This window comes from Platalea leucorodia (assembly GCF_965183815.1).
Source record: "Platalea leucorodia genome assembly, chromosome: 15".
NCBI classification, from domain to species: Eukaryota; Metazoa; Chordata; class Aves; order Pelecaniformes; family Threskiornithidae; genus Platalea; species Platalea leucorodia.
The window spans coordinates 565,053-578,031 of NC_138837.1; the positions used below are offsets into that span (position 1 = coordinate 565,053).

The following is a 12,979-nucleotide window of genomic DNA, read 5'->3' on the forward strand; positions in this document are numbered from 1 at the left end:
TCCTTCATCACCTCTGTCACTGTTACAAAGGTGAGATGCTGAGCCTGTGTGATTGTTTGCATGTAATAAAAACCAGACTGACATGTAATAAAATTAGTATCAATAGAATCACTTCAGAAAAACATTTTCTCTTAAGATTTCAAGAGAGCTGCACACAATATGCAAAACTCGTTCGCTGGGGCTTAGGGCAGGGTGGCTTTGCATTGACCTCTGCAGAGAGGTAGGTCTTGCTCACTGCTCCTTTCTTTCTTTCTCTTCCTTTCTCACTCTGGATTCTAGCTATTAATGATCAGAAGGTGACTGGGAAGCACTCAAAATACAATATCTGCATTTCCCCAGTGCAGTCATACGCCAAGTGGCTTGCAGAAGACCACAGAGCCACCAGCAGAGTGAGGAGCACATGCTTGGCTTTGTCAGAATGCTTAATGAAGGGAAGGGATTTCTAAAGCCTCACTGCTGGTACTAACGTTCATACAGGGCCCCACCACACTTTCCTTATCAACTCTATTGTGAGTGGGAGCTGACCTGTAGGGTTACGCTCCACATGTGAAACTTTTCTTGTCATCAGATGAAGCTCATGCCAAGATCCAACTGAGAAGACAACTCACAATGTTAAACCGCGACTTCCATTTAGGGTGGGTTTTGCCTGTGAAGAGCCCCATCCCCAAAAACTTCAGCGAGTGGCTCCACCGAGTTCTCTCTAAACACTTGCTGTCAGGTAAGTAAACTGACCTTGCATGACACTGCAAGCCACTGCACGTCAGGGCAATTGGCTTCAATGGCATTACTCATGGGAGCCCTGGGAGCAGGGATTTGCCGGCTCAGGCCCCCGACGGGGCCCACGAACTGGCAGCGTCAGCCCCTCCGCGCAGGGAGTGCTCCCAGCGCTCGTGACTGCTGCGGGAGGAATGTGCTGCCAACCTCTGCGAGCCCTCGCAGCCTGCTGAGCACACCGGTAATCTGAAGATTGCTCTCTAAAATTATAACAGTTAGGTACTGACTCAAGCCTGCATGTACATACAAACCTTCATGGAGTGGATACTCGGTCTGCAAACCACGATTATTAATAGCGGCGGGGAGGAGGAGGGACGATCATCTCTTTCTCTCCTGCAAGTCGGAAATGCAAACCTCTTGATGCCCAACCAGACCCACCCGAAGAGGTAAGCCGCGTGATCCCAGACACGCAGGGAGCCCCAGCTCACCCGCCACACGCAAGCTCCCACTCACCCACCACAGCCAGGAAGAGCCAAGCCTGTGGCTTTTGACCCGTGTGGGCTCACCAGCAGTGCCAGCACAGCTCTGATATCCTGAGCACATCATTCAACTGGCAGGGAGGACAGACCAGGTAACATAGATCCCCAGCTGCTGGAAGAAGGTGGAAACAGGGCTGCGTGCCCAGCCAGCTCCAGCCCGTGCTGCTGCAGTGGGACCCTGGGAGCTGGGTCATCCCGCGCTCCCCCTGCTCACCACCCTTGCACAGCTCCGTGCAGCTCCTGGTACCCTTCCTGTGGCTCCTGACCATCTGAAAAGCTCATGACGAGGCTCACGAGCTGGGCAGGCTGGCCCGCTCCCGGACAACATCTACTCCAGAACTGAGGGCACAGCACCACTAGAGTAAATAGCTGAAGAGCTGCGGCACTAGAGACGGCTTAGCACAGACCATCAACTACAAAGGAACGTCTGCAGAAGATCCTGAATATTTATGAATAGCGCTGGGGCTACCAGGCTGTCACGTACAGCTGGACCTTATTGTACCAAAGTTTCCCCCTAACCGAAGGTAGCTCGCCTCTTCTGTGGTCATTTCAGTGTTTTCGTTTGCATTTTTTCCTCAGTTTCATGATTTCCTACAGTGCTTTCTTGCGATTTGCTAATAAACCTCTTTGTACAATACAGAATTAAATACTTGTCTCATTTCACATGCATTATCAAAAGAAACCTCAGCAAGTGCACCCGCATGCCCCCCGTAAAACTGGATTAAAGTTGTGACATAAGAGCGAACATGAGAAACCAGAGAAGCTGCTTCCATTGGGAAGCTGCAGGAATAGCTCTATCAGGTGACAGAAAAATGGTAGCTGTAGGCAATCTGATTATGTCAAAGGATAGGATCCCACAGGTTGAAAACAACTGTTCTGTGGAGTGGATGTTAATGAGAACTGTAACCTTTCTCACTAATGAGTTTTGGCAGGTATCATGCTGCAGCGCAAGGGTCCAGTCCCGCGGAGCTCCCAGTGACCCCAGCTCCAGCTGTGGCAGGCAGAGGTGCCCAGCGCTCTGCCGAGCCCCACCTCCGGAGAGCAAATGCTATCCCCGGTCATACCATCCGCATCCACATTCTGTAACAAATGTGCTTTCTCACGAATACACGAGGAATACACCAGTGCTCAGTTTGTAAGGAGAAACTACTGCAAGAAGCAATGATGTTTCTATCAGTCTGAGAGAACAACAAGTAACCACTGGCTGTAATTAGAAATGCTTTAAAACAGTATTAATGATTTCTTCTGCAAATTCAAATTTGCTTGCTTCCTATCATAATAATAACCTACAATAAAAGTAATAACTGCAAAAGAAAATATTATTGATGTAGACTATTCTTTTTTTGGTTTTGTTTTGGTTTAGTGAATGGTGATTCAGGTTACACAAAGGAACAAACACATGAAAGTAAACTTCCTAACAGCTACCAGGAGGATTTGGTCCTCAGCATGTGCACATAAATTCCATTAGCTCTTACTGGGAGAGTGCACATGCATTCTTGTACATTATAAATAATACACCGATTGCAGTAAAATCAAGAGCCAAATTCTATCCTTTGATGAGCGAGGATGGCTCTCATTGAAGTCAATAGGAATTGCATGTTCACAAGTTCATGTCAACATTTGCAAAGGAAAATTTTGTGCATATTAAAAAATATGTTGTGTTTCGGAAGCAAAGCAAATGACCTCCACAACAAGTGTTCTCTATAAATGTATTGGCTTGCTACAGGAGCATCAGAGTATAAAATTCTACAAAGTTCCCAAGAAATACGTTATTCCTTGTTTATGTTGATATTAAGGGCATTTAATCAATTTGTGCCACAGCAGTTCTGCTGCATCTATAAAGAAGATCACGGTAAAATTTCAAAACCAACAAAACAGCAAACTGGAATTAATCATATTAACAACTCCTTTACTGTAATACAATCTCACAAATGTCTACTTGTTCAGTTGCCCACGGGCAAATAGTTTTTGAAAGGTGAGTAAAATACCCCAGTTCTGCAGGAGCATCACAATGAGAAGCACGCAGGTGGGTTTAGCTGGGCTGCTAGATTTCCATCTCGGCCGCAAAGTTTGGTGTAACAGATCCTGGGTTCCTCTGGTAATAGTGATCTGGATGTTTCACCTTCTCGAGACAGTGGATACTTAATGTCGCATGCAAGATACTTCATTTTAAGGGTTGTTCTTCTACATTATCTGCATTAAAATTGCATAATATGCCACACACAGTGCTTTCTACTTATAAGGTATATTTAGCATCCAATAAAGGGCAATGGTAATACATATATTCTGTGTATGTGTTGGTCATATAAAAGGAGAAAATATTTGTTATTGGTAATTTGTTTGGTAATAACCAGAGCCTATTTTGCAAAATGGCTGTTTTGAGAACAGCCTGTTCAGGTCCAGGGAACAGAAGTCCCCGCTGACTCCTCACACCCCGCTCACAGCAACAACTCGCCCTTACTTTCCATAGCACCCGCTGATGCCAGGGGCTGGCTCTGGTCTCGGTGACTGCGTTAGTCACAGCAACTGGGCAAGTTTGTCAAGATATGTTCAAAGCAATTGCAGGCATACCAAAAAGTAAAACAAAAATAAGACAATATTTCATTTGAGGAATATCGGTCTAGCCAAAGCAAGTCCAGGAACGTAAAGTAAATGCAAGGTTCACATTAAAAAAAAAAAAAAAAAAAAGTCAAAGATCTGCCTCAATTTTATGTTGAATTTAAAGAGGCATCTAGAAACAGTGAATAATTTGCCTGAATAAGGCATGCAAGGTTTAGATCTATATGAGTATGCATGTTAAAAACACCAAAGAGCACTACATTTAAAACCAAAAGTCAGCTCATTTTACCTTACAAGTATTGTCATTTTTTTCTCTCTTATGGTCTCTATTCTCAAACTCAGAAGTCTAGCTTTACTCTCAACATTTACTTTAAATTAGATATTAAGTTGCTCACGTTTTTTTTTTTGCTTAGTTACTAGTGGAGAAAAGTGATGCCTCCTTCCCTAAATGTTACCAGTGCTGTTAAAGCTCCCACTGCTGCAAAATAATCTTATCTCCCTGCTACATTTTTAAAAATATGTCAAATCAGAAAACACCTCTGCTTTCTAAAAAAAAAAAACTAATATATTTTCATCAAACGAAATTCAGTTTTAATTCATAGCTTTAGATATAGCATAGCACAATTACATAGTCCACAAGGTGTATATTCAATAATCGTTCCCTGCCCACCTGATATATTTATTCCAATGCGCTTAAAGAAAGGAAATTTCTGTTCTTAATTGCACCCATCTAAATCCAAAGTAACTCCAATTTCATTATTTGGCTGCTAGAGACTCAGCTGTCAAGGTTCACGTCACATTGTTACTTATAACTAACCTTATTCTTTGTTTCAGAACAAATGTGGAGTTTTTATATTTTGTAACGAACAAGAAACTGTCATTTCATTATGAGTCAATCTTTGCCTCGTGAGTAATGCAATCATCCTCAAATCATGCCAAAAAAACCTTTCTACCACACTAAACCATCCAAGAGCAATACCTGGTTTGTTTACCTTTACTGGAGATTACTGTACAATTCACTTCACAGTTTCATTTATTTACTTGCTTGCTTTCTTACCTCACTTGAGCAATAACATGACATATCACACGGGCAAAAAAATGTAGGCAAAGAGAAGCATTTATCCCTATTTTTTCTGCAAGTATGTCGTTTGACCTAGTACACCCTTTACAGAGGATACCGTAACAGTCTTTTTCCATCTTGCTGGGGTTTAAAATTCACAGCCTTTTTGTGAATCTGCATTTTATGCAACCTGTGACATGGTCCAAGCCAGCCCAAGCAGTAGAAAATCCCTTTCTGATATTATCACGAAATATTAGTTATATTTACACACCACATTCTTCCAAAACTGCCACAAGAACTGAACAGCGCAAGGAGTATTATGCAAACCAAACAGACATAAAATGTACTTGCCTGCTCTTAGCCTAGCAATGATAAGAAAAATGAAGTATTTTACTTATCCCTCTCTGTCCCCCCAAATCACCCCACTGAGCACGCCAGCAGACGGCCGTGGGCTTCTCCGCGCGCGTGTGCCGGGGTGGGAGGTGTACACGCGCGTCTGCGCGCCCAAACGCCCCCCCCGCTCCCCAGCGCGGTGGCTCTCGGCGTGGATGTCCTTGCTCCCAGGGAGGGCCCCGTCCACTTCTCTTGTGCACGGAAACCTCCCGCTGACTTGCACACCGAGTACGTGGGGAACTCAAGCTCTCATCCAATAATTTACTGTATCTGCTGTATTGTTCATTCTGGGAGAAGGAGGTATTAAATAAAACGAAATCAAGTCCTGTTACAACAAGAAGTAGCAGATTTAGTATAAATTTAAATTGTCTGGAATGAAAAATAAAAGTCACAGCTGCATTACAAAAAGCATACTCCTTTTTCTCCTGCATATTTCTTCCCAACTATCGGACTAAATTAAGCAGCCTCTTGTTGTTGCTAAATATGCACCCACCTTTCAAGTTCACCAGAGTAGTACTCATTTTAAGATGTACCATGCTTTATAGGTTGCTCCACAATGGAGGCAAGCAAGAGGGGTATATATTTACAACTGAAATACACTAATAATTAGTCTAAGGAGAGACATTATAATCCAGCTATTTTAGCATGATATATTATTGATAGTTGAAAAGGTGTGATGTACGCCTTTGAACTAGTTCAAAAGCTTAGGCCAAAAAATTATAGATGTGATTTCTAAGCAGAATATAAAATGTTCCCATTTGTTACATATTTCAGTGAAGAAATTTTTGCAGCGTATTTCATATTTATTGGCTATTTTTTCTCAGGTTAGTAGTTAAGCATTATAAATTATCCTCTTATTAATCTAATTGCATATTGCCTACATTGCAAAAAGATCCTCCCTATCATTTTCTACCATGGATTAGCACAATTACGTATTACCGTTGCAATTATTTTGTCCAATAAGGTTACCACAGTTGTAGCAGAAAACCAAAATGTCTCCCCAAATTCTCAAAGCACGTTCCATTCCAGGTCCCCGCTAGTATTTACTCAGCCTAACTCCTAACCAGCCCTAGGCTCGTGGCTGGCCCTGCCGGGCCAGTGCCGCTCCCGCGCCCGTGCCGTTATCTGCCCCGCAGCCTCCCCGCGTGCTGCAGAGATGAATTCCTGCTGACACGGGGGACCTGCGGGGGCTCTGCCCGATCGCGGCTACTCTGCTGACGTCATCGGCAGAAATAACAGCTACATTTCCTCAGTGCTCCCGCTTTTGGAACCGTTTCGAGGTGCTACGAAAGCCTGATCACACAGAGAATTTTTAATCGGGCTGATGTGTCTGATAGTGCAGGGCTGGTTGGATTTTCAGCAAAAATGCCAGAGTATTTCAGCGACTTTTAAAGGCATTTTTCGTGGATGACATAACTTTAATCATTACTCCATGTCCTGGGCATGTGCTTAGGCTACTCCTCATCTCTAAGTTTCAGTCAGTTTTTATGCTGTTTCCTACTGACACACGCACAAGGGCCAGTGCCAGGCTGGCATGAGAGGCAAACGAAACGGAGGGGGACACCACTGCTCTACACAATTTTGCCGAGTTCAGATGATGAACGATTGCACTGATGAGTGTAACGACGCGTCTGGTGCTCCTCAGTTTAAAAAAAATGTAAAGCTGAAAACAAATAAAATCTTCCTGTTCGCAAATAGTTATTACCCATTCTGCATGTAGCAGAATCTGGGAGCTCAAGTCACCTCTTGTACCACGGATCCTGCCTACATTCCACAGCCTGCGCTCACGACAGACATGCGCTCGCTCTCTCTGGAAGAAAAACAACATTCACAAAAATAAGAGACATTTACTAATAGGAAGCTTTTGTCTTATTTCAAATACAAAACGCAGCTGAACTGGGAAACATCAGCCTCAGTATTATACTCATGTGAAAGAATTTCCAAAATCTGGAGAGGGTAACGTTCCCCTACAGCAACAAGGCTTCGCAGCATTTTCTTTCCTCCCTGCGAGGTAGATGCTGCTCTGTGCTGATTGCACATAAAAAATAAGCCCAGTCACTGACAAGAAAGGGCTCAAAGATGAAGAACGAGCAATATACCAGAAATATAAGGAAAGTCTAAGGATGCTAAAACAATGCCTGACATATCTTGAAGAATCTAACAAAAATCTAAATATTTCTCTTTCCCACCCTAAGCAAAACTTAGAATGCACTAATGAAAAATCATGAAATAGCAACTGTGATTGTTTGCTATCCTATCCCTTGAATAAATGACCTCTTTACAGCCTTTATTTCCAGAATTCCATTCCTAGAATAGGAATATGGATCTTTCTAGAAATTATATGCATTGCTTACATATGAAACATGCAACCTGAAACAGTTATTTTTCATAGCATATCTTTTTTTAGTATCAGCAATAACTAGGGCAAATCGTTACCTAACACTGAGTAGTGAGATAAAAACAAAGCGGAAAAGCACAGTCACAAAAAAATGAAAATATACAAATGGTAAAGAAATGTAATATTTCTAATTATTAATGTTTTATAGCAGGAAGCACTGTTATGAGTGGTACAATAAATAAATAAATTCATTTAAGCAAAAAAACAGAATATAACTACCGCAACCCCCCTATTTTTGATAAACATTGATTCTGAAGGTTTCAGTTTGTCAGAAAGAAAACTTCTTTTAAAGAAAAAAAGTGTAAGTGTAAGGTTCCAAACATGCAACAATCCTGCAATTTGGCAAAGCTCTCATTAAAATCAAAGAGATTCTGTTTGACTTGGGCTTGCGAGAGTCAGCCTCCCTGGTGCCATTATACTACTCTATTTTTTTTCCCCTTAAAAACCTTGCAATCAAATGTACCTGTGACCCTCAAAATCTTACATTTTAGCAAAATAAGTACTTTGCATTAAATCAAAAGATCAGGATGTACTCGTGAAAAAAATTTTTTTAATCTCTTGCGTAAAAAGAGTCTAAAATACAGGCATAGCTTGTCCCACTGCTGTACCGATGATATTTTTGTGATAAATGACACTTATCAGGCACCTCTGACTACTTCAAACTGTGCTTGGGCCACTAATCCATCTCCCCCAGGATTTATTCTAATATTCCGAGCATGGGGGTAGCTTCAAACAGACAACATTTTTATTAAAAAAAAAAAAAAGAAAAAAAAAAAAGAAAAATGTTTTCGCCCTTCCCCCTAATGTGAAATGCCCTCATCCAAGGATGGGCAGTAATCATTCCTGACCCAGTGAAAGGTTTAAGGTCTGATATCTGACCCATCAGAAGCTTGCTTTCATTAGAAAGACGACACACCAGTTTTCCAAAGATATACACACAGCGCTTGATTATAGTCCTGGGAGTTCTGGAGAAATCTGACCTTTAAATTACATTACTACGTACAGAAAAATCTATTTAAAGCAAATTTCAGTAACTAAGATATTTAAGTAATCTTTATTCTTTCTCTTTTTTTTCTCTCCCCCTCCCCCCCGAGATCTGTAAATAGGACTCAGGATAACAAAAAGCATCTGATTTTACTGATACCGGTCTTCCTCTGTACTGGTACCGTTCCGTTTCACTACTCCAAAGCATACAGGCATTTTACATCCCGCTATGTTACAGCGCAGGGTGATGGCTGTAGCAGCATGCTGGAGACGACTTGCACAACTTGCTCATGGCTTCACTCCTCCCTCCGCACTCTTACTGATAAAACTGATCATCTGCATTGCACAGCCCATGAGAACTGCTTGCACGGATGAATAGCTATTTTTATCCTTTAGCTATCAGAAAAGAATACTTCTCTGAGTCTAAAAGGCAGCAGACAGGGAAAGCACACAAACAATGTCAGTGTAGTTTCACATGTTTGCTCTTTCGGGCTAACAAAATTTCAGAGAAAACAAATTTTGATTTACCGTGTCTCCCCTCCCCTTTCCATGAGCTGCTGCTGCTGTCAGTCCTTAGGGGCACACACAGCAGGTTACCATGTAATGTCACACTAGGTGCTGGGATTCAACAAAGGCTAACATGTTGATATCTTTTTATTGCTCGTCAGCCTGGTTACCCCATTTCCCCCCTAAACAATTGGACACCTTTGATAATAAAGAAAGTTCTGAAGCGGTTACATTTCTATTTTCAGTCAGAAAAGCATTTTTGTTTTTACAAAGCAATAGTCTATGATCTTGCTTTTTAAGTGGCAAAGTGCGATCCTTTATTTTACAGATGGGACTTAGAAGGTACATTTGTTGGCAATTAATGTAAATATTTACATTGCCAAATAATGCTTTTTTAGGTCGCCTAAAGACTATTCTAAATTCTTTCCTAATTAACAAAAATATCTAAGGTAGTACTACCTAGAGAGGCAGAAGTTTCATTGATCTACAACTACAGCTACCACGAGGTGTTTTATTTTGCATAGAAGTAAAAAGACAAAGTCCGTGGATACGCTCCCTACGCAGGGGTATGAGAAAATACAGATAATGCTGAAGCCCCGGCCCCTGAGAGGGCAGGATCGCGGCGGCCCAGCGGAGGCAAGCTCCGGGTTATTTTCCTGTGAAGCGCCTGGGCCCGTGGAAGACTCTCTGGTAGCGTGCTGGTGAGGGCTGCACTATGAAATAACACGTTTTGTTGTAATTCCTAAACAGGGGGACATTTATCTGGGCCATTTATACAAGAGTTATAACCCTAACAATATTTATACTCAGCATGTCATGTTAGCATTTACTACCAGTTTCCATGGAGATGGATTTTCATGCTGTAGCTATGAAATGCACATTGTTGCCACTAAGCCACTTCAGGCCTTTCTGGAAGCCTGCTGAATGCCTGACAAAAGTTGATGCAAACCAATAGTTGTTGTTCTTTGTTTGTTGCCAGACTTCTAGCAGAGCCATATTATGTCCTAGTGATTGAAGTGCCCATGTTCGCCCCCCTCCCGGCACAAAAAGGATCCTCAATTTCGGTGACAAGCATGAAGTGGGCTTCTGCAGGGGAGGACAAACACGGCGCGGGGCAGGGGCTCCGTCTCCACGCAGGGACGCGGCGCGGCGGGGGGCCGCCTCCCGACAAAGCCTGACATTTGGGGATAAAGCCTAAGTAAAATAAAGCGCGGGCAGCGCCCGGCCCGGGAGGGACGGAGCCAGCGCCGGGCTCCTCCTGCCGCGGCCGGCCGCGGAGGCACGGCCGGCGCCAGTCCCCGCGGCTGGGCCCCGCGGGCATCGCCGCGGCCGCCCGCGCACCCTCCGCTCCCGGCGGCGGCTCGGCGGGACGGCGGCGGCCCCGCGCCCGGGCTGGCCCCGCCGCGCTGGCCCGCGGGCGCGCACCGACGGCCCCGCCGAGCCCCGCTCGGGCGGCCCGGCCCCGCCGCCGGGCAGCCGGCATCGGCCGCCGCGCTCCGCGGGCGGGTCAGCGCCCAGGCGCGGCCGCGGCCGGCCCCGGACCGCTCCCGGGGGCTCCCGGCGTGGCTGTGGGGCTGCGGGCGGAGGCGGGACGCGGCTCGTCCCGGGCAGAAGGAGCCCGCGGGGCGGCCCCGAGCGCGGCGCTGCCCGGCCGGCCACAGCCGCGGCGGGCCGGGCCGAGCGGGGCAGAGCCGGGCCGGGGCGAAACGGGTCCGCCCCGCCGCCGCCGCCCTCCGACGGCGCCGTAGGATCCCGGACCGCGGCGGGTCCGAGCGCTGCGGAGCCCGGGGCCGAGGGGCAGCTGCCTGCTTGGGACGGGCGCTGCGGCTCAAAGTTTCTCCGGTCCCGCCCGCTGCCGCCCGGCCCCCGCCCGCGGCGCCGGGGTACCCGCTCGCCGGGGTACCCGCTCGCCGGGGCCGCCACCCGCGCGGCCGCGGGCCCCGGCGCGGCGTTTCCCCGCTCCGCCAGACTCCGGGCGGCGGCCCGCTCAGAAACACGCTCCGAGCCCGCAGCGTGCCGCCGGGCCGGGCCGGGCCGGGCCGCCAGGGCTCCCCCGCCGGCGGCGGCACCGCGCCGGGCCCCGCCGAGCCCCGCCGTGCTCTTACTGTTGGTAGTCCTGCTTGCAGTAGAGCTTTCGGTCCCGGAAGTAGCAGCTGGTGGTGAGGGCTTGCTGACACGCCGCGCACTGCAGGCACTCCTCATGCCAGGAGGACTCGTTCACCCGCATCAGAAACCGGTCCGAGATGGGCCGCTGGCAGCCCTCGCAGACGGCCTGGTGCTGGCAGTCCGACCCTGCGAACGGCAGAGAGCGGCGTGAAGAGCCTGCCCGGCCCCGCTCCCGGCCCCGCTCCCCCCGACCCGACCCCGGTCCCGCTCCCCCGGCCCCGGGGCAGCCGGTGGGCAGCGCAGCCCGGCCGGCCCCGCAGCTCGGCGGCATCGAGCTTGACGGCCGCCGCCGAGCCCGCGCCCCGCAAACGTCGGTGAGAAAGTTCCGCGCCCGCCGGCAGCCCGGGGCGAGGTGGCCGCAGCCCGCAGCCGCCCGGCCAGGCCCCGCCGGAGCGCAGCCCCGGGCCCGAGCGGTGCACAGGGGCCGACCGCTTTTGGCGCAGCTAAGAAGCGAGCGGCAACTCACCCAGCAGCACTCCTAACGTGGCCGGACCCGAGCGCAGAGGGTGGTCTTCCATTTTAATACCGTCCAGCATCTTTGAGCAGTCCGACTGGCCCCGCGTAAAGCACCTTTCCAAGGACTCGGGACCTGTTGCGATGTCCATCGGGCGGGCGGCGGCGCTGCCCGGCGCTCCGGGGCGGCGGGGGAGAGGCGCTGCCGGGCGGCGGGGCCGGCTCAGCCCCGCGTCTGGCCGAGCTCGGGGACACTCTGCGGCCGGGAGGAGGGAGTCGCTTTTATTTTTATCTGGGAGACATGAGGAGCGTTTCCTGCCCGGGCTTCCAGAGACGGGGGGCAGAGGAAAGAGCCGGCGCCGCTGCCCATGGGGGCAGCCCGCGCTACACGGGCGCGCACATGCCGCGCACAGGGCGCAGGGCAGCCCGCGGTGTCACCTGCTCGCCGGCAGCGCCGCTGCCCCACGCCCTCCGCGGAGGGCCCTCCCGGGGCCGGGCCGGGCCGGGCGGAGCGGCGCGGCGGGGCCGGGCGGGGCGGCGGGGCTTCCCCGGCGCTCCGCAGCCCATGTGCCATGCGGCGTCCCGAGGAGCCGCGCCGTTTAGAGCAGGGGCCGCGGCGGAGGAACACACCCCCCGGCGCCTCACCCCTCCTCAAACTTGCTGACATTTGAACTCCATTGGTGCGCGCCGTATCGCTGCGCCGCGGTGATCCGTCTCCTCGACGTCAAATAGTGCCCTGGCCCCGCCGGGCCCCCGCGGCCCCCGAAGCGCGGCGGCGCCCGGGGCGCGGGGCGGGCGGGCTCCGCGCACCCCGGGGCGGCCGGCGCGGCCGAGCGGCAACGCGGGCCCGGGCCCGGGCTCGGGGCGGGCCCCCGCGGGCCGGGGCCGGGGCCGGGGGCCGGTCGGGAGAGCGAGCGCGGCCGCCGAGGATCGCGGCGGAGCGGAGCGTGGCCCCGGCCGCGCCGCTCCGCCGCCCGCTCCGCTGCCGGCCCGACGGCGGCTCCTGGCTCCTGCCCTGCCCGGGGTAGGTAGCAGCGCGCGTCCCCCGCCGGGCCGCGGGCAGGTGGCGGCGGGACCGTCCCTCGGGGCAGCGGACGCCGGCGGGGACGCGGCTCTGTCCCGCGGGCGGTGGTGGCGCGACCGGCCCCGGCGGGGGACGCGGGACGGGGCGCCCCCGGCTGCTGCGCACCGCCGCGGCGGGGCTGC

General features: G+C 50.1%; 1 protein-coding gene across 2 annotated transcripts in view; it reads right to left on the minus strand.

The window, feature by feature from the left end:
- The window catches only part of LMX1B (LIM homeobox transcription factor 1 beta), a gene marked incomplete at both ends in the record, with an annotated part of 104,758 nt that extends 92,833 nt beyond the window's left edge, over nucleotides 1–11,925 (minus strand). For both annotated transcript variants that reach the window (XM_082327215.1, XM_082327214.1), the window contains 2 exons: nucleotides 11,260–11,446; nucleotides 11,787–11,925. In XM_082327215.1, the coding sequence (XP_082183341.1) occupies nucleotides 11,260–11,446; nucleotides 11,787–11,925 (326 nt within the window). The remainder of the gene's footprint in view (nucleotides 1–11,259; nucleotides 11,447–11,786) is intronic.
- Nucleotides 11,926–12,979: the final 1,054 nt, after the last annotated feature.